The sequence below is a fragment of the Miniopterus schreibersii genome (assembly GCF_964146895.1).
Source record: "Miniopterus schreibersii genome assembly, chromosome: 9".
NCBI lineage: Eukaryota > Metazoa > Chordata > Mammalia > Chiroptera > Miniopteridae > Miniopterus > Miniopterus schreibersii.
In genome coordinates, this window is record NC_138118.1 from 61304599 (window position 1) to 61326320 (window position 21722).

Genomic DNA, 21722 nt, shown 5'->3' on the forward strand with positions numbered 1-21722 from the left:
TTGTAAGATTGACAATAGGAAATGACAAATACCAAGTCAGCCTTAACTCTGATTGACTGGGGCCCGAGAAACATGCAGGTGAAGCTAGTTCTTGGGAATCTTGGAAAATTGCTCATGCCTACCCATTTCACCAAACTAATGACAGAAAATTGTGACCCAGGAGAAGATGGGCTTGACGCAGGTGTTTGCTCAAGTAGCGTGAAAACACTTCTTGGCTCTGTGTGCCTATCTGGTGTGCTTGTGAGCATACCTTCTGAAACTTCAAATAATTATAAATCCAAATGTTAGATTATTCTTCTAAAGAGTTAATATTTCACCCTCGCCAGTGGTTAGAGCCTCGACCCATCCACCACAGGGTTGTGGGTTCGATTTCTGGTCAAGGGCATTTATTTGGGTTGCAGTTTGGATCCCTGGCCCCAGTAGGGACACATCAGGGAGACAACCAATTGATTTGTCTTCTCTCACATCAGTGTCTCTCTCTTTCTCAACCTCTCTCTCTCTCTCTCTCTATCTCTTTCTCTCCCTCCCTCCCTTCCACTATCTCTAAAAACCAATCGAAAAAATATCCTCAGATGAAGATTAACAAACAAAAAAGAGTTAATGTTTCTCCTTCAAATAACTTAGGATGTGATCATCATAACTAAAATACAATTATTATCAAACAGTGACATTATTTCTGTTGGAAAATAAAACAATTCCTTTTTCTCTTTTGCTGTTTTATGTTGAATCCACAGCTTTAAAAAGTGCCCAGTAAATTTTGTGACTGTCTTTCAACTTCCACTAATGCCTGGCTGATTGGTACCAGGATCAAAAGTGGTTAAGAAAAAAAGAGGTCCACCACAGATTACTAACTAATTTCCTTTCACACCCACCACACATATGCATTTGGGACAACAGGAAATCCTAATTAAAGCAAAAACCTTCTGCCACACAGTAAGTTTATTCCTAAAATAAATAAAGACAATCTGGCATCTATACAGGAAAAATGAGCTCTACGATTGCTTTTTTTCTTTCCATTAAGTAGAGTTGTGTATGTTTGTGTCTGTGTATGAGTAGACATGCCCACGTGTCTGCTTCTGTTCTGGTTTCTTTACATCTCTCTCTTTTCTTGTAAACTGAGTTTTATTACTCATGAAAGCACAGGCCAGTCGTACTGATTAAAGCCAGGGAAGGGCTACCACACATACTCCTTCTCTAGGCCTTTGGCTCCGCACATTCTTCTAGATGCCTTCTTTCCCTACTACACCCTTTCGTGGGAGTCCTAGTCCTTTAGGGTCTTGGTGATTTGTGTTGATGGTCGGTGGTTAACAAAGAAACCCCATTGGACTCTTGCTGAAAAACACTAAGTAGGTTTCAGGTCCACAACAATGTTTCGACCTTGCTTTCCCATGCTTCAGGGTGTTTTAATGAACAAATTTAGGTGAGATTGGTTAATAAGATTATATAAGGTTTAACTGTACAATATGATAATACATCATCTGTATATTGCGTTGTCTACTCGTTACCCAAAGTCTAGTCTCCTTCTGTCACCCCCTTTATCTTCTTCTACCTACCCCCACCTACTGTCCCCTCTGATAATCACCATACTGTCTGTGTCTATGAGTTTGTTTGTTTGTTATGGTCATTCATTTGTTACTTTCTGTTTTATATTCCACATAAGTGAAGTCATATGATTCTTACCCTTTTCCATCTGCCATTTTTCAATTTGCTGAGTCTGCTGTTTTTAAGTGAGGATTTGTTTCATCCATTCTCCCACTTGATTTTCCTGCCGAGCTGTGACTGTTGTGTGGCTCGGGGCTCGCGTTTGCACACTGCTGCAGGTCCCACATACCCGAGACTTGGGGAAAAGCAATGTCCACAGTCCCACCAATGGAAAAAATATCCTCAGATGAAGATTAACAAACAAAAAAGAGTTAATGTTCCCTAAGATTACATTCGCTTAATCCCCTTCATACTTAGGGACCTGATCAGGATAACATTCAGTTTCAGATGTCTGATGGCAGATCCACTAAGACTGATTCATTTGAAAGTTCCTGTAGGAACATGGTGTGAAAAAGACATAGGGACTTAGTTGACTATCCATTAGTGCGGGTAAAAGAGGTGATGTGATTGCCAGGGAAGCGAATGTAATCTTAGGATGTGTTAATACAGACATATTTTTTATCACATGAGAAGTGACAATTCAACACTCCCTGGATTTCTAGATTCTCTCTGTCAAAACACAGGTAGATAGTTATGTTTCATTCCCAGAACTCAATATAGCATATTCAAAAGAGAGTGACCAGGATGGGAAAGGTATTGAAAACCAAGTACTCGAGGAACAGTTGAAGGAATTGGTGATCATTAGTCTGAGTAAGAGAAGACTGGGGGGAGGAAGGGCATGATAACAGCAATCTAAATATTCTTTTTGCTTGATCTGTATAATCCCAGAGGGCACTGTACTGAAAATATCTCCTTGAGCTTTCTTTACCCCATTGGCGGAAGGAAGAACACTCCAGGAGCTAGTGCTAAAAGTGACTACCCCTAAGAAAGGTGTTTAAGTAGAGTTTGGACCACCTCTTGGTAAAGGCAGATGAGCAGCTGCCCTAGATGATTATTATGGTTCCTTCTGACCAGGAGTTTATATGATAATAACAGTTTGGGAACCATTCTTTACATAATATCAACTTTCCAGTATTAAGGACTGTTTCATTGTCATTGTGGGTAGGTATAATGGACAGTAACTCATCAACAGTGAGACTTAGGCTGTCAGCTATTTGCACAGAGAAGCATCAACTACGTTGTGGTTTGGCCACTGAGGGCTAAGCTGCTTGAAATCTAACCCAAATTACTGCTAGGTTCTGCTTATGCTAACCTTCCATTTAGTATTTAATGTGCAGCTGCAAATGATTTTAGCTACCATTTAGGACTCTACAGACTGGGATAACCTACTAGAGTTATGACGGAAGGTTAGAGCATCTTGCTTACAACTCCTGGGATGTATCAATGACCTTTCTCAAGGCCCTTGCCAAATCTAAGCCTCTACACTGTGCCAAATGATATTGTGAAAAAATAAATCTATCATGATCCTAGATTTTGCAGTAACATAATTTTATCTCACTAGGTGCATTGTGCCAATAATTTCCACCACCACTATCCGCCCTCGAATTAAAGAGAGTGATGAATATTAACCACTTTTCATAAAGAATGCTAACGAATGTTTGGCACTGTGACCATGATGCCTTAAACTCCAGATTTAGTAATACTTATTCCTTCCAAAAGTCAGTAGTTCTCGCCTTTGGAAGACTGGCTTTTTCCATCCCTCTTGGTGAGCTTAGAAGCCAAACTGTGTGGTGGAGACTCATTCAAGTAATCTAAATCGCCACCCTGCACTGCTTCTCGTTTGCTCTACCTAGCTTCCTTCAGCTCCTTTGCACTGCATCTGACTGAGCAAGGGGAGGCTTTGTATTTCCACTACTATGTGTTGCTGCCAGAGCTTTTAGAAAGAAAGCAGGTTCAAATCAAAAGTGGCAAATGACCTGAGGCTTGTATTATTGTAGGATTATGGCACTCTAATCCTTGTTTTGGAGTAATGTGTTTGACACTCCAATGTAAGCATTTCCTCCTGGATCGGTGTCTGATCCTCCATGTTTATGTTTTTGCAGCATCCCGTGTACTGTGTAAATGTTGTTGGGACCCAGAATGCTCACAACCTCATCACTGTCTCTACTGATGGCAAAATGTGTTCCTGGAGCCTGGACATGCTCTCAACTCCACAGGTGGGTTTGTTTTCCCCTACACACAAGAGCATCCTGGTTAAAAGAGATACTTGCCTAATGGAACATAGTTCCTAAAAGCCAAACCCTCGCATCCTATAGGAGCTAAAACCAATGGATGCACTTGAAAGAGTGGGGCCTGCTTTCAGAAGTCTCCTCTTGAAGCCAAAACCCATTTCCTTTACCGCAAATCATGTAATTATTGTAATACGTTAATCCTTAGGTCAGTTTCAAGTGAAAATGAAATAATCCATTTTGAAGCATAGTAATTACAGAAGTTGCCTGTGGTATGAATTGTACTTACCCTACAGACTTGTTAAACAGATGCCAATGAGGTGGGAGCTCAACAGAGCAATCCCTGATGGGTACTCGCCTTGGAGAAGAGATATCCAGCAAAACAGAAACCCAAGGCCTTGCTTGTAGCCATTGCCTAGATGACAGCCTGTGTGTGTAAAGAGTTTGTCAAACCACCAGTCTTCTCTGGAATGTTTTTTAGTACGGCTCCTGCCATTCCTTGCTCAACAAATGAAAAGTCAAAAATGATAAAATTCCAAAGGTTCCAAACCACTACTGATTACAGTATTGGGAACCAAACAAAGGAATAGAATGGAAGAGTCAGATGAGGGGAGGCATCTGAATGCAGCTTTCAGAATATTTGTATGTATACAAACACACACGGAGATACTGCCTACAAACATGGACACGCTATATTCACACTTCCTTGTGGGAAAAAAGTACTTAACTATCTTCCAACTAAAAACACAGAGAAGAACTTATTGCTATAGCCTCTGACCAAAATGTGAGGGGACATGAAGAAAATTGTAAAAGATATCTAAGAGATAATTCTCAATTTTAATATTCCTATTTTAAATTTCCTGGAACAGTGCCCCAAGACTGTCTCATGATTTTAGAAAACACTGAAGTTTCGAGATACATAAGGAAATGTAGAAACCGTAAGAACCTCCCAGAAATCTCCACAAAATACAGATAGAGAATATTAAGGTTAAAGAAGTTCTTTTATAATTTTTTTTGGTGGGGGGAGCCAATAAGCTTCTTGCAATTTAAGTTACTCTGTCTTTGCTGACTTTAACATCACGTAAGTCAGGAGTTGTGCGAGGATATTCTACGACTTCATCTTAAAATTCTCAGCAATATGTTGTTTTCTTTTAAAAGCATGAAGATTGTAAACAGATATAAGAGCAAACTCTCTAATTAGGAACTTTTAATTGCCCATTTTGCTGATTAAACGTGCATTTGTTTTTGTTAAACCCAGTCACACAGGGGCTACAAGACCATTTTTTTTAGTCTTAGCACCCCCGCAGACTCCCGTCTCTCTGCACAGACTGAGGGATGCATGGTAGGAAGCCAGCTTGGAGTTCTGGTCCCTCTCTGTCCCAAGTGGGCAACCAAGAGACTGTACCTTCCCCCCTGCTAACTTTGTCAGTGGAGCGTGTTGTCCTAGGGTCCCCTCCCTGATGCACTCACGCTGGTGGAGCTCAGTACTGCGAGCACATCATGTGAGCATGTGGTCTGCGCTGCCCCGACCGTGAGCATGCGCTTCTAATTTATGGCCTCCTTGGCTGAGCTGACCCAATTTGTTTTGGAAAAAAAGAGAGAAAAAAAAAAAGACTACATTCCCAAGCAGCTATAATGACATGATCCCCTAGAATGAATTTTTTTTAAATTACTTCAGCCTTGGCCAGTGTGGCCTAGTGGTTAGAGTGTCAGCCCTCACACTGAAGGGCTGGGTTCGATTCCCAGTCAAGGGCAGGTACCTGGGTTGCAGGTTTGATCCCCTGCCCTGATAGGGGCACGTGTGGAAGGCAACCAATCGATGTGTCTCACACCGATGTTTCTCTCTCTCTTCCTCTCTCTCCCTTCCACTCTCTCTAAAAAAATCAATGGAAAGAATATCTGGTGACAACAACAACAACAAAAAGTTACTTCAGGTGCACATAGTAGGCTGTTTGAAAATAGCAAAAATATCCAAGGTTATTAGTTATACTTAAATATTCCTCACTGTCATTAAACTTAACTCAGCCGAATGTCTTTTAAAATACAATTTGATTCTTGATTTAAAAAAATAATTTTAGATGAAATAAAGACTCTCATTTACTATTTTAAACACTAATTTAAACACTCTTCTTTGCAGGCTTATAGCCTATACACCCAGTGGCCGCCCTTTATGAAATCTAGGCCCTGTTGAAATCTGGTTTTTCTGACCCGAGTGACAACTTTCTGGTTTTAGTCCACAGAGGACACACACTCCTGCTTTGACAAATGGGCTTAGTACATCTGATATTAATACATGTGTCATCTCACGAACAATTGATTTTGAAAATGTTTGTAAATACAAGGGTATTGTGTGTTTTATTAAAGCCTGGGGCTGACAAGTGTAACCATTACAGTATTATCTTTAGTTTCTGCACCATTAGTTTCAAAATTCTCACCTGTCATCTCTGCCTGGCTGCGGCGGCAGCAGGCGCTGATGAAACCCAGCCGCCCGAAACCAGAGATACACAGAAGCCCGAACGTCAGGGGCAGCAAAGCGTGGTTTCTGGCACAGCCGGGGTCTTTTGTAACGCTGTGTGAAAAGCAAACAGACGACTGAGCCAAATGATTTTTCCGTGCTGTCTTTGGCACGGCGAGGAGCTGACAGGGAGTGTAACCGCGCCGTGTTTTGGTAGGAGAGCATGGAGCTGGTGTACAACAAGTCCAAGCCCGTGGCTGTTACCGGAATGGCTTTCCCGACGGGCGACGTCAATAACTTCGTGGTTGGCAGCGAGGAGGGCACAGTCTACACGGCCTGTCGTCATGGAAGGTGATGTTGTTTTCTTACCCGTGATGTGTTCCTCATTTCCCAGAGTCTGCGATGGCATTCTCCATCCTCACCACCTTGCGTGATGAGAGGGCATTCTCCATTCTCACCACCTTGCGTGATGAGATGGCATCTCCATTCTCACCACCTTGCCTGATGAGAGGGCATTCTCCATTCTCACCACCTTGCATGATGAGAGGGCATTCTCCATCCTCACCACCTTGCCTGATGAGAGGGCATTCTCCATCCTCACCACCTTGCATGATGAGAGGGCATTCTCCATTCTCACCACCTTACACGATGAGATGGCATTCTCCATCCTCACCACCTTGCGTGATGAGATGGCATTCTCCATCCTCACCACCTTGCGTGATGAGATGGCATCTCCATCCTCACCACCTTGCGTGATGAGATGGCATTCTCCATCCTCACCACCTTGCGTGATGAGATGGCATTCTCCATCCTCACCACCTTGCATGATGAGATGGCATTCTCCATCCTAACCACCTTGTGTGATGAGATGGCATTCTTCATTCTCACCACCTTGTGTGATGAGCGGGCATTCTCCATTCTCACCACCTTGCGTGATGAGATGGCATTCTCCATTCTCACCACCTTGCATGATGAGATGGCATTCTCCATCCTCACCACCTTGTGTGATGAGATGGTATTCTCCATCCTCACCACCTTGCATGATGAGATGGCATTCTCCATCCTAACCACCTTGCATGATGAGATGGCATTCTCCATTCTCACCACCTTGCATGATGAGAGGGCATTCTCCATCCTCACCACCTTGTGTGACGAGAGGGCATCTCCATTCTCACCACCTTGCATGATGAGATGGCATTCTCCATTCTCACCACCTTGCATGATGAGATGGCATCTCCATTCTTACCACCTTGCATGATGAGATGGTATCTCCATTCTAACCGCCTTGCGTGATGAGATGGCATTCTCCATTCTCACCACCTTGCATGATGAGATGGCATCTCCATTCTAACCGCCTTGCGTGATGAGATGGCATCTCCATTCTTACCACCTTGCGTGATGAGACGGCATTCTCCATGATGAGAAAGGTCTTTCTAAAGAAATGCGAAGCACACCTCAAGTCTTCATTATGGTACAGCACCCGTCTGCTCAGGTCATTAGCCTTTTGTAAGCTTCTGATGGAAAAAGCCTTGAGGGGAAAAGTCTTGGCTTCTTAGCATATCTTCTGAGACCCTTAACTCCCTGCCCCCTTCCAGGTTCAGCCTTCAGGTAGAGCCTTGCACCCAGCAGGGATGAGTCCCCATATAGGCCGCGTCTCCATGAGCTTGCACACTGGGTTTCTCCTTCCCGGCCTGGCACGTCTCTCTGGTTGGCCTGGATGATTCCCCCTCATTTTTCAGAGCCAGCACTGAGGTCCCTCCGCATTTTGAAGCCTCTTCAAACTCTGTTGGGCAAAGGAAACCATTCCCTCCTTTACTTTTCCATAGAATTTTCATTCCTTTATTCAGTCATTCCTTCAAGGAGTATTTACCTTGAATCTACCCTCTGCCAGGCCCCATTACATCATAAGGGACACAGTAGGAACAAAATAGACATGGAGTTCGTGTTCTGGTTGAGGGCAAAAGACAATCAACTAATAAGCAAGTAAATATATGATTTAAGATGCTATGCACTATGGAGAAATTGAAGTAGAATAAATGGGACAGGGCTATAGGCTGTCAGATTTGCTATTTTATATATTTTTATGTATGCTTCTGCAATAATTGATCTCATTTTATTTCAACTACTCACTCATCTGCCATTTTGCTCTTACTAAACTATTTTCATTTCATCGTTGATTCCCTGCCTGTTGCCTGGCACACAGTAAGTGGAGAACCAAAAATCTATACAGGAAGTAAAGAAATGATAGTATCTTGGTAATACAGAGAAGTGCCCAGAGCCCTTCTTCCCTGTCACAGAGATTGGAAAAGTAGGAGATACACAAGCCACTATGAAGTTCCCAGGTGATAAGAACTCGGCCTTGATTGAGAGGTTGGCAGATGCCCCCTGGAAAACCATCAGGATAGAGTGAAATCCAATAATTTAGACTAGATTGTAAAATTGCATGTAAGACTTAATGAGCAGCCTCACATCTTTCGAAAGGTTCACTGTGTTCACCTTGGTGCTTAATTTCTCTCACTTTAGTTCTAATTCGATTGATTTTTCATCTCCTGCACTCATCATTGGCTATTTAGATATAATGAGGAAGCACAAACTGTTCCAAGTCCATACTCCTCTGTTTCTGTGGTTTGTAGAAGTAACAAGCACCCGTGGCTCAGCTATGTGATTTTTCCTACTGTTCTGCACATAGTAACAAGCAGTATTCGCCCTGCTCGCATGGTTTAAAGATGACTGCGTAGATCTGCCTCCTAGTCCCATACCTAAAGGCCCTACTTCATCAAAACTGGCTAAAAGCATGCATTAAAGTCTTATCAAGGCATAACAAGGTCTGATAAAGTTGTTCTTTCATGCAGACATTCACTGCACACCTACTTTGAGCAGTGCATTGCTAGATGCTGCCAGGCATGCAAACATCACTTAAACCAGGCTCCTAGCTTCAAGAACTGATGATGGCGGGAAAGTTAAACACACAAATACTTGCAATACAGGTAAAATGTCATAAGTGCCATGAGAGAGGCACAGACAGTGCAGTGGGCCAAACACAGAGTCACAGCTCTGTCTGTACATCTTTTATAATCAACAGGGCCTAGGTTCCATTGACTTAATCCAGGACCTTAATTATTTGTGAAGACTGCAGAACATGGCCATTGATAACTTTCAGTTTTGTTTGTTGGATTATTCTGTGAATAATCTTTTAATGATGAATATTTTTGTCCTGTAGCTATTATGTTTTCCAAGCACCGTCAGAATATACACTGTAGTTCAAAAGAAGGGTATCTGTGGGACACAGCACAAATCTTTTTACAGCACACGTGATTATGCTTTTACATCGGTCCGTCCATATGAAATATAAAACGCAGGGCTTTGTAAAGTTGTAAAGTAGCAGGCATTTGGCTTTGTAGTAATTTTAAATGGGTCATAGAGGGCTACAGGGAAGAGGGGGGATTTCTGTTTTTCACCTAACACAGAGAAGGTGAAAATCTACTTCCATAAATTAAACAAAGTCCTCATTTTGCACCCTATAAACCCTTTCAGGATGCTGTTAAGAGCAAGTGGAGTCTCACCAGGGGCCACTTCAAAGATCAGTTCCTCGTGTTCATTAGAACAAATTTAGAGGCTCACGTGTGGAACTGCTGTTAGCAGTTTCACTGGGCATAATTTGAGTGCCTGTTGCACAGAACACACACTGCAGCACTTTGCTCATGATTTCGGATTTTGCTCAGCACATTGACATTTATTGGTGCTCCAGAAGCCCCAATGTTTTAATAACTCAGTTCATTTTTACTCTTAGTAACATGATATTTATAGATTCTACAATCCTTATGTATTTATCATATTTATCACCTCATACACATGGATTTCTAAAATACAGCATTTTGCTATATTTTCTAATTGGGTATGATTGAGTGCAGACTATTGTGTGATCATAGGGCCTGGAAATAATGCCAGCTTAGTTAAATAAGTGACGTATGTCGGTGGATAAATTTCTAAATGGGTATCACTAATTCTCAAATGTGCTTCTGTTAGAAAAAAGGCAGAAGTTTGTCTCTTTTCCTCTGCTCTTTGTTTCAACAAATATTTATTGAGCACTTATTATATGCTAATATAATATCATAACAAGGCACGAGCCCTTCTGGAATTTATCATTTACATTTACTGGATTTGTAAATTTCTCTTCTGCTTTCAGTGAAAGCATAGTTTTATCCACATTAGGTTCACATTATTTTGCAGTGGCAAGGGTTTCCAAAGTATTACATATTCAGGTATGTCAACGTAATTTAAGAAATTCCCTTGAAAAAATAAATATATTTATACAGGAATGTATGGAGTTTTACAGCCAGTAGGCTCTGCAGAAGAAATTAAAATGGAACACGCACAGAATGTGATCGTAACAGGATAGTCTTATTACAAACATGAAAGCTTCTGAGATCTAAGTATATGTGTTTTTTTTCATCAAAGTAGCTGCAGCAACAATGATAGGATTTGAGAAACTCCGGAAAAAGGGTTAAATGATGAAAAAAATTTAAAATTTATCTTTATTATTGAAAGTATTACAGATGTCCCCCTTCTGCGCCCCATTGACCCCCCTCCTCCCTGTTCCCATCCCCTCCCCGGGCCTTCACCTCACTATCGTCTTAAGAAGATTAATATTGTACCATATTGTTTTTTAATCACCAGAAGTAGTCTAGTATTTTCTTTCTCTCAAGGTACTGTGCAAGTGGTTTCCTATTGGTGCTGTACGGTGTTTGTGCTAAGTTTTCGGGAGGTGCTCATGCAGAGACATATTTGTTTTTTAAAGTAACCGTGGCTTTGCAAAGGTCCCTGAAACTCTGTTCATGTGTGGTCTTCGTGCAGCAAAGCTGGGATCGGTGAGGTCTTCGAAGGTCACCAAGGGCCAGTCACAGGAATTAACTGCCACATGGCAGTGGGCCCCATCGACTTTTCACACTTGTTTGTCACGTCATCATTTGACTGGACTGTCAAACTGTGGACCACAAAGGTAAGAATTCCTGGAGTGAAGTCCTCAGGCAGAACAGTGGCCAAGAGGAGAATGTTTGCTACCCAGGGTGTGTGCGTGTGTGTGTGTGTGTATGTGTGTGTGTATGTGTGTAGGGAATCTGAGGTCTCTTCCAGGTGACCTGGCGCTGGAATTTGTACAACCTGCAGGTGAGCCCCATCTGCCTCAGAGCTAGACAAAGCTCCCTTTCTTGGCCTATATAATTTATTTTAAAATATATAAGTAATACTTGAAAATACTCTAACTGTAAAAAATTTAAATAATTCTAATAATGATAAAAACTGAAATTCTCTTCACCAACACTCATCCCACCCACGACATCCCCTTCATTGCCTGTCCTCCCGCCCCTCTCCCCAGAGGTAACCTCTGCTGTCAGTTTATTGTTGACTGTCCCGAGCTCTGTAGCCTTCACTGACATACATATGTACCTATGGAAATAAAATGACTTGGGACTTGTTTTGTTTAGGGTTTTTGTTTTTGAGCCTTTGGAGGTTTTTAAGCTAGTAAATGGCACTAAATTATTGTGTTTTCAAAGGTAAGTCTGACCATGTTTGGGAGCCAGAAAAAGCAATGCCACCTGGAAGGAAGCTGCAGCAGCAGTCCAGGGCGGAACAGTGGCTTCGATCAGTAGTTTGGGATGTGGAGACGTAGATGGATTTGAGAACCATTGAAGGGATAAAAGCCACAAAAACTGGTGATGGATTTGCTGCAAGAAAGGGGAGAGAGGAAGCCATCAGGACAAAAGCCAGGCGTATGACTGGGCGACTGGGAATGTGTGGCCGCGCTCACTGCCCCGGGGAAGGCCAGGGGAAGGGGCGGCAGGGAGGAGGGTGGCCCAGGCGAGGTTTCAGGTGCCCGGGAGGCACCATCCGCCACCTCCGGTAGGCAGTGTGTTGGGGGGACAGAAGCAGAGAGCCCTGGGCTGGAGGCGTGCACTTAGCAGTAAGGACAGCAATGGCTAGGACAGTCCAAGAAGTGGATTTTAAAAGAAACGCTAAGGCACAATTCAGAGAAAGAGGAGTATTTAGGAAACAAACAGGAGAAATGAAACTAGAAAAAGAGATTAAAAAGTAACAACTCAAGAAATAGAAAAATTGGGATATTGTGGGGGGGGGGGTTCATGGATATTAATGAAGAGGGACTGTGTCAAGAGGACAGAATTGGCTCCTAATGGTATGAAAAACAACCTAGTTATAAGAGATATTTAAACCAAAACCAAGTTGAGAAACCTATTTTTAACTGTCAGGTTGACGAAAATCCAAGTTTAACAACATACTCTGTGATGAGGCTGAAAGAAACCAGCCATTCTCATATACTATAGTTGGAAATGCAAAATAGTACAACACTATGGAGGGAAATTTGGCAATATCTAAATTACAATACATGCATATTTGCTCATTGACAGAGCAATTCCTGCTTCTAGTAATCTGTGCCAAAGATATACTAACAAAAATAAGAAAAAGGCATATGTAGAAGAATATTCTTTGCAAGACTACCTTGAATAAAAAAAAGACTAAAAGTACCCCCAAATCCATCAGTAGGGCACTGGATGAATCAAAAGTATGGTGCATCCACACAAGGGAGTACTATTCCAGTGTAGGAAGAAATGAAGACGTCTACCTACTAATATGAATGAGAAAAGTAAGGTGGAGAAAAGTGTAAATAGTATATTGTCATTGTTTAGTATTACATTTATATATTTCTAAAAGTTGGAAAAATAAACCACTCACACAAAAAATATATTACTTATGGATAGGCAGGAGGCAGAAAGAAACAAAGATAATAGCCATACTTCTTTGAATACACCTTGTACATTTGGTTTGGGAGCCATGCAAATATTTTACATAAAATAAAAGTAAATAAAATAAATTTTAAAATTGGTTTCTAAAAATATTAAAGTAACAAATTGAAGTGAATCAATTTTAGTGTGGTTCAAATTGGAGGCAAAACCTTGCAATATGGAACAATTCTAAGTGACTTTAAAAACCCGTATTTTGATTATACATTCCAAAAGGGATGTATTTTTAAATATTAAAAAGGACTACAGAAGAAAACCTTTACTTCTAGTACTCATATTGCTGGTGGTTGTATTGTTACTGTCAGTCTGATACTGTTGTGCTTGTATCATGTGCTAAATGATTCTTGGTATCTTTGAGAACTGATACATCAGCTCGGTTGAACAGAGATACAAATGCACAAAGTTAGGTAAAAACTCTATAGTAATCCTGAATTTTAGTTGGAAGTGTCAGTAAGAACTCATGGTGTGGTTTTGATATCACCATCTCTACAGAAAACACCATGTGAAATATCTTCTCTTTGTTTCCACTAACTTCTCACTATGATTTAGAGCTGGAGTCAGCAAGTTAGAGCCCTCAGGCCAGATATGGCCCACTACTTGTTTTTATAAATAAAGTTTTATTTATAAAACTTAAAAAAAAAGAGCTTGTGATGTGTGTTACCTTTAAATCTAAAAGAATACATATCCATGGCTTTATCTACCAAAACGGTACAGAAACAATGACCAATCCAGTAGGAGTGACACTCTTGGTGTCCAGCTTGTTCTCTCTGAATAGCAGTTTCATAAAAGAACCAGAATGAGTAATTATATTTTAATCCCTTCTGACAATAATGGTTACCTTAATGATCTTTATTTTAAACTCCCTGAATAACTTGCAGTCCTCTGATCATTTAAACGAAGGTGAGGAAGGTTAGGGGAGGCATACTGGATAATTGAGTTAGCGATACCCTCAAGCTTAAGATGATGTCTTCTTAGTCTGTTCAGGCTGCTATAATCAAATACCACAGACTAGGTGGCTTATAAACAACAGAAATTTATTTTCTCAAAGTTGTGGAGCTGAGAACCCCAAGATGAAGGTGCCAACGTGGTGACATTCTGGTGATGGCCCCCTTCCTGGTTCATGGCCAGCTCCTTCTCCCTCTGTCCTCACTTCTTGAAAGATGCTGGGGATCTCAGTGGGGTCTCTTATAAGACACTAATCTCGTTGGTGAGGGCTTCACTCTCATGACCTAACACCTTTCAAAGGCCCCCACCTTCTAATACTATCATCTTTGGGAATTGGGATTTCAATATAAGAATTTTGGAGACACACAAACATTCAAATCATAGCAGATTGCAAATTAAATAACGTAAGGAAGAATCCTCCTGATTGTAGAAGGAGTTGATGCTGAGAAATAAGACTGAACTAGTGAGAAGTCAAATTTAAAAAGTGACTTTAATATGATACTTGGTGCATAAAAGTAAGTATAGCTCAAAAAGATAACCCAAAGACATTTAAGGGAAAGCCAAACAACAGGAAAATTTTGTACATTCTACTGACCAAGAATTTGCATTTTTAACACAAAGATAAAATATTAGGAAAGAAAATCTGTATTCCAGGGGAGAATGTTATGCTGGAATTAGCACACTGAGCAAAATGAATCTAATCTTGAAGCCTGGAGGAAAGTCCTTCTCTATTCACTTTGCATAAGTAATGTGGCTGCCAAAGAGACACTAGCACTTCACACTGTTCTAAAATGAGAGAACTAGGATTTTTAAGGATCAAGACTCAAAAAGAGAATTTCTCGCCCTAGCCAGTTTGGCTCAGTGGTTAGAGTGTCAGCCCATAGACTGACTTCAGGGTCCGAGGTTCGATTCCAGCTGAGGTCATGTACCTCAAACTCAGTTGCAGGCTCAGCCCCAGGCTGGGGCGCCTGCAGGGGGCAACCAATTGATGTGTCTCATCTCACATCGATGTTTCTCTCTCTCTCTCTTCCTTCCACTCTCTGAAAAGCAATGGAAAAAAATATTCTTGGGTGAGGATTTTTTAAAAATTTAAAAGTAAAAAAAATTTAAAAATTAAATTTCACAACACAGGATATTAGAAATACTGCAGGTAAATAGAAAAAGTATATTTGGAGAAAATGCAGTCATTGTCAGTTCTGTTTGTGATTTGAAAACTTAATATTACTAATAACTTTATATATGATTTTATTTAAATTTTCCATGATGATTGGGCAGGTGGAATTTTTGAATTGGGAAAGGCTAAAGGAAGAACATAATACATATTTTGGAGGCTTGGGCTTCTGACAAGTCCCCAGAGAGTGGTTTAGTCCTTGAACACCAAATAGCCACACTGATTATTGGTGGGAAATGAACCTACCTAATACTATTATAGAATCTTGAAATTTTAAAATGATTCTTTCTGGTTTCATTAGCTTAACTGACTTAATAAGAGAAAATCAGTAGCTGTGTTTAGTAACAGAGGCAGGCTCTTTATCTCTGTCAGAAATTTAAGACAATATAGTTTTTTAAAGTATAGCAATGCAACCATTTTTAGTAGTGATAGAAGCTTTGTTCATCACCTTAATTATCAACATATTATATTTTAACTTCATGCAAAAAAAAATGAAAGGAAATAAAAAGAGTTAAAATAGAACCATGTGTAGAAAAGAGTATTGTTGTGATTGGTTAGCGTATTGGCAATACGTGGGAGAGTCCAAATGAATAGTAAAACAGTCAGATGTGTGCAGACTGGGACATGAGGGCAGGGCGGAGAGATAAAGAATGTAATTCCCTGCCTGGACCGCGTGGCTCAGGGGTTGAGCATCGAGCTACGATCCAGGAGATCTCGGTTCGATTCCCAGTCAGGGCACATGCCCGGGTTGCGGGCTCGGTCCCTAGCAGGGGACGTGCAGAAGGCAGCTGATCAGTGACTCTCTCATCATTGATGTTTGTATCTCTCCCTCTCCCTTCCTGTCTCTATAAAATCAATGCAAATATATATTTTTTTAAAAAGAATGTAGGTCCCCTACCTATCCACATGAGGCCTCTCACCTCTATATGCCCAACTTCTCCTTCCGTCCAATGTGTTGAAAATGAAACAAAACACAGACACTCACCCTTGCCCTTGCTGTCCCTTTTCCGTCCTGTGTATCTTCTGCCTTTCCCACCAAACTGCACTTTTACCTCCTACAATCCACCTTTATCCCTGTGATCACCACTAAACCTGCTCCGTCAAAAGTTGCCCTGACCTCCTTGCCTGTTGTTCCCTCTGTCATTTTGCCATTTTTATGTCACAACTTTGCAGTCTCAATAATGTGGATAAGTCCCTTGGAACACCCTTCTTTAAATATATCAATGAGGCTATTTTTAAGAGAACGGTAAAAAGCTTCATACTTAAAAGTCTATCCTTGGTGATCCTTTTAAAAAATTTTAAAAATGCGTTGCCTGAATAAATCCTATTGAGTACCAGCTCCTACCTTTTGCTCTATCTTGGCACATTACATTTCGCATCCATCAAGAAATACTGGAGTTCATGCTTAGAAATAAAGTATGAACTCTTGGCTGGATGAAAACATTCATTATTCCACTCAGCTTTTCTGTTTGCTGAGGTTTGGGATAATTTTGTTCCTGTGCTGTAGTTTAGCTTAGTGGCTGGACAAGTTATGAGTCTTTGGGCTTTTGATCATTGCATCCAGGTTGGAAAGTTTCGGTGGATTCCAATTAAACATTGGGTTAATATTTATTTTGGTCCTGGGACAGCTTCACAAGGATTAAGGTCCTTGGTACTCTCCCTGTATTTGCCAGCTCAGTCCCTTCCTTTAAACTTCAAAGGGCTCATGTTTCTTCTGCTTGTATCGATACTGTCCTCCAAATCCTTTCTGCACGAGAACTTTTGGGCCCTGAAACTCCATTCCTCTGTGTAGATGGGTCAGGTGTATGGCCTGGCTTCCTCTAGGTGTTGGTATTTGATGGTGATCCTGGACAGCACCCTGGGGTGCTATCATCCAGGAACCCTCGGGACACACATCTGATTGGTGGAAATCCCTGACTTCCTCCAGCTGTGTCTTGACATTGTATAATCTTTCCTAGCAGTTAACGTGCACCACAGTCCTCTTAGTCTTTTAACAAAACACTGAAGCTGAGAACAGAATTTTCTAAGTGACTCAGTGGCAACGACTTTGCACAAATTAGAAAGATAATCTTCAGTTTTCAAGCAACTACTGTGAAATCAATGAATAATAAGTATTATCTATCTCAGTTTTACAACTTCTGCCAGGGTTAAAATATAAGATGACTATCTTGGCTGATTTTTCTCCCCCTCTTACCTACTAGAAAGGAATGATCATTTGAGTTTTTATGAATAAAAGGACTGGGGAAGTTTCATTTCTAAGGAAAAACATTAGTTATTACATTTAAAATGTATTTATTGAAAATGATTATGTATTGAAATAAATGTTAAACGTGGCTATATTATAGATAATGCAATAATAAAAATACTTTTGTCTTGCTCAATGAATCACATTTAGTACGTGTGGAATTTCCACCCTTTCCCCATAAGACCATGAGCTCCTTGAAAGTAGATCCATATTGTTTTATCTGCCTCCCAGTACCTGGCATCGTCTTGGCACCTGGTAGGTACTGAATAAATCATTGAATTAATACATGAATGAATAATATACATTAAAGAAATACTGTAGCAAATATTTAATTAGCAGTGGTTTTGAGTAGTAAAATTCATAGCCATAATTTAGAAATATAATGATTGGAAAACTGAGGTTAAGCTTTTTAAATTCTGTTAGGAAATATTTAAGAAACTATAATTTTGGAAAAAAATATCTAATGTAACCAACCACCCAGGCAGGAGTAGAGGGCCTCCTAAATAAATATTTTTCTTACAAAGTAGATGAGTAGCATTCCCACCAGTTTGTGAGAATGATCTAAAGAGCTGGGCAACATAGTGTGTGTCTTTAGCCACCCCCTTCCACTCCAGAAAGTGAGTATTTGTGCAAGTGAGCAAGGGAAGAGTTTCCCCAACAGGCCCGACAGTTACCTCTTGGTACACTGTAGCCTCGTTACATGAAGGAAGGCTCTTTCTAAAGATATCCCTGGGAAACTCTGTCTCTTGTGGGATGTGGTTCCTTCCAGAAAAAGGGAGCTTGAGTCATCTCTAAACCATAATTTATAAGAGAAATCCATAACTCAAACTAAAGCAGTATAGTGGGGATGGAGAGGGAAATGTTCTAAAAAAGCTTCTCAAAGTAGGTGACATCCAAGCTGAAGTATGAAAGAATTAATTAGGTAAAGGGAGAAAGGGAAAGGCATTTAAGCAAAAGGAACAGAATATTAAAAAACACAAGCATGGAATAGTTGATACTACAGCTGTGTAAGCACTGTGAAAAAGTAGCAACATTATTATTAATTAAATATTGTTACTGTTGCAATTGTTATTTGGATATTAAAGTGGTTTAGTTGAGCTGGAGCAGTGGGTACAAGGTGACCAGAAGGGAATAATGAAAAGATGTGTCTGAAGGCAAGAGGGACCAGATGGAGAAAGGCAGTCTGCCATACTATGCGATGCAGTGTAGACTTTCTTTTGAAAATGATAAGAGCTATAGCGTATGCTAAAGTGGGGCCTCACTGCCTCTTCCTTGATGTCACGCGGAGTGAGACTGGGCACTACAGACATCTCACCTGCCCTTCAAGACTCTGAACCACAGTGTTAGCATAATGCTCTACATCTGGTGACTGCTTCGTCAGATTACTAGCAATAATTGAGTTGCCCATTAACTCGATACATCCCGTAGATCTCTCCTAGCTCAGCATCGGTCTATAGGATTATTAATGAACATTCACAGCTCTACCATGTCCAATGGTAGCATCTTGATTGACCAGAATGTTTGCTTCTGTAACCCTTCGGGAAACTTCCCTCCCAATTCACTACTCCACTCAGATTTTCAGATGAAGCCCAGTATGTTGATAAAGACTATAATTATGTTAATAATAATAATAATAGAAGCTGCATTCAATTGAATACTTCCATGTGACTCACATTATACCGATGATGTCACGTAATTCTCACTGTGCCTTTGTAAATAGACTTCCACGTGACCCCCATCTTGAATGGATCTCGCAGAGTTGTCTCCCATGACCTTTCTGTTAGCTTTCTGTTTACCTGTTCCTCCGTCGCATCTTCAGCTGGACTTTTCATCAGCCATAATTATTTTTTAATTTTTGAGCCAAATATATCTGTATTCCCTTCCTCATCTTTCTTTGTTCTAGCAAACTTCTGTCACTAGTACTTTTAATCCTCGCACGGAACCCCACTGGTCTTTTCGCACCTGTCCTCCCTGCCACCCAAGTTCTGACTTCGAAAAGGGGATTTAAATAGGGCAAGACAAGATGATGGAGATACTCCCATTTGTCTTATATCTTAAGAAAGCCTATGTAAGGATTTTTTCTTAGTATATTACAATATCAATTGCTCTCACAATTTCTACATATTTCCTTAAATATTTAGTATGTATTCACATGCTCTTTTTTTTTCAGAGTAGGATATTTCTTTGTTCATCTTTATCCTGTGTCTAATACGTGTTCGTTTGCCAGTATTATAAACAATATAGAATGAGTCCAGTTTGACCATTAGGAAAAATTACTACTTTATCGACTTGACTCGGGACAATAAAAATTGAGAGTGTTCCCATTCTTCCAGTACTTTGTAAAGAATAGGTAGGAGTTTTGCAGAGGAAAAATAAGTATAATTAATCATTGAAAACTCTCACTTTTCCTTCCAAAGTAGAGTAACGGGCTCCCCCCCCATAACTTCTGGGGAAACAGGCCTCAGTGTTTACTGCTGGAAGCTCACCAGCTCTGTGGACGTTTCTGGAAAGGAATGTTGTGGAATTGGCAGTAGAGTGAAATAGTTCTCTCTCCTGTCCCCAGGTTCATTGGCTTGAACTAAGCCCAAGTCGAAAGTAAGAAGAAGTCTCTTATAAGTTGTCAGTTTCCTTCTCACTTAGGACCTTCTTTAATGATTAAAAACTTAACTTTTAAACCAGGTTTCCCTTTTACCACTCTGCCAGGCCCAGCTGCATTCAGAGGGATAATGGGTCACTAATCCAGGAGGATTTTGCTGAAGACTCTTGGCTTCCACCCACCTATGGCACTTAATTTAGGCCTGATTGGTGTGATTTTTCCCTCCCTCAGTTACTCCCCACCCCATTTTACAAAGTTCAGTAAGTGAACTGAGTTTTGCTATCTTTGTGCTATTAAGATCATTATTTTTAACATGGCAATCTATGGGCCATCCAAATGAAGCATGTGTCTCTATTTCTGTGTCTGCATGTGTGTAATCCTGCTGCTTCTTTTTACAGTATTTTGTGTTAATCTAGATTTCTAATAACTTAGAATAGTAATTCTCTTCTCTAAGAATGCCCTCCCCCCAGAAGTCTATCCATTTGAAAAAAATAGCTCCTCAAGAGCAGAGATTAACTGTGTCTTCCTTATCAAGTTTCTGACAAAGTTATTACCAATTTCTCCAAAGCTGATGTCTCCTATGCTCACTCTTCCTGCTGTTCTCTTAGCTCATCTTCCTAAAATACACCTTTTATTATGCCATCTCCTTATACTACAGCATGTAACAGTGTTTGTATTCTGTGTAGTCTTAACAGGCATTTTTAAAAGAAGTACCATGAATTTAAAACAATACAGAAAGAGTTAAACAAAGTGAACAAATATCTTTAGCAGGGAGGCATTTTAATTTTTTCTTCGGGAACGGGCCGGATATATGGCCTGCAGAGATCCCCAACCTTATGTGGCTAGGGGGCTCTTTCTGACCCAAGAAAGCCGAGAGAGCAGGATTCCTTGGAACAGACGTCTGGAAACTCTGACGTCGCTCTGCTTGCTTTCCTAATCATTTCAGACACCTCAACCTGCATTTCATGCTTTTCCATTCTTTTGGACAAGCATCTAGCCCTTAGTCCCACAAGTTCTAAATACTAACTTTCCAATTTGCATTTGCAGTAATAATGTCAAACAAGTAAACAAGAATAAAATCAGTAAGGATGGAGATGATTAAGCTTGAATATATCTAGAGAGAAAGGAAAGAGAAAGGCTGAAAGGAAGGAAGATTTAAACACTCAGAGTATTTCAAGGTGGAGGCGTGACAGGCTCTGAAAGCCGAGGAAGGAGCTCTCCATGAAGGCATTACGGTGCCAGCACCATGGGGAATAGTGATTAAATAAATATACCACTTATTTTTCCATAAACAGTTGTTATGGCCTTTATAGAATCAAAGTCCATGTGTGGGAATCAAGAAAGAAAGACAATTAGAAAATCTGGTTTAAGTCACAGAAAGCGGACCAGAGGAATACTTTGCAGATAATGCCCTAGTTTTACAGGAGAGAAAACCAATGTCTAGAGAGGAGTGATGTAGATATCCTTTCAGCCCCATATTCTTCCCACCTCACCTTGATTGTAATTGAGTCAGTTAGAAATCCGTGCACTAAAAAGCAATGGTTTTAATATTTTGAACTGTCTGCTTATTTTTATTCACCATTTAGTAGTGGACTCAGATGATGGAATAACTTGCTATTTTATCTGGTTTATTGATGTACTCTGTAGTCATGAAACTGTTCTCATAATAATTTTAATCAACACCAAAAAAATCTAAAATGTGAATATGATGTGTCTTTTATTGTA

The 21722-nt window shown here is 40.4% G+C and overlaps 1 protein-coding gene across 6 annotated transcripts in view; it reads left to right on the forward strand.

Annotated features, from left to right (window-relative positions):
* Positions 1 to 21722, forward strand: part of DYNC1I1 (dynein cytoplasmic 1 intermediate chain 1) — a 297632-nt gene that overhangs the window by 213820 nt on the left and 62090 nt on the right. For all 6 annotated transcript variants that reach the window (XM_081146692.1, XM_081146694.1, XM_081146691.1 and 3 more), the window contains 3 exons: positions 3645 to 3758; positions 6443 to 6576; positions 11080 to 11224. In XM_081146692.1, coding sequence (XP_081002818.1) covers positions 3645 to 3758; positions 6443 to 6576; positions 11080 to 11224 — 393 coding nt within the window. The remainder of the gene's footprint in view (positions 1 to 3644; positions 3759 to 6442; positions 6577 to 11079; positions 11225 to 21722) is intronic.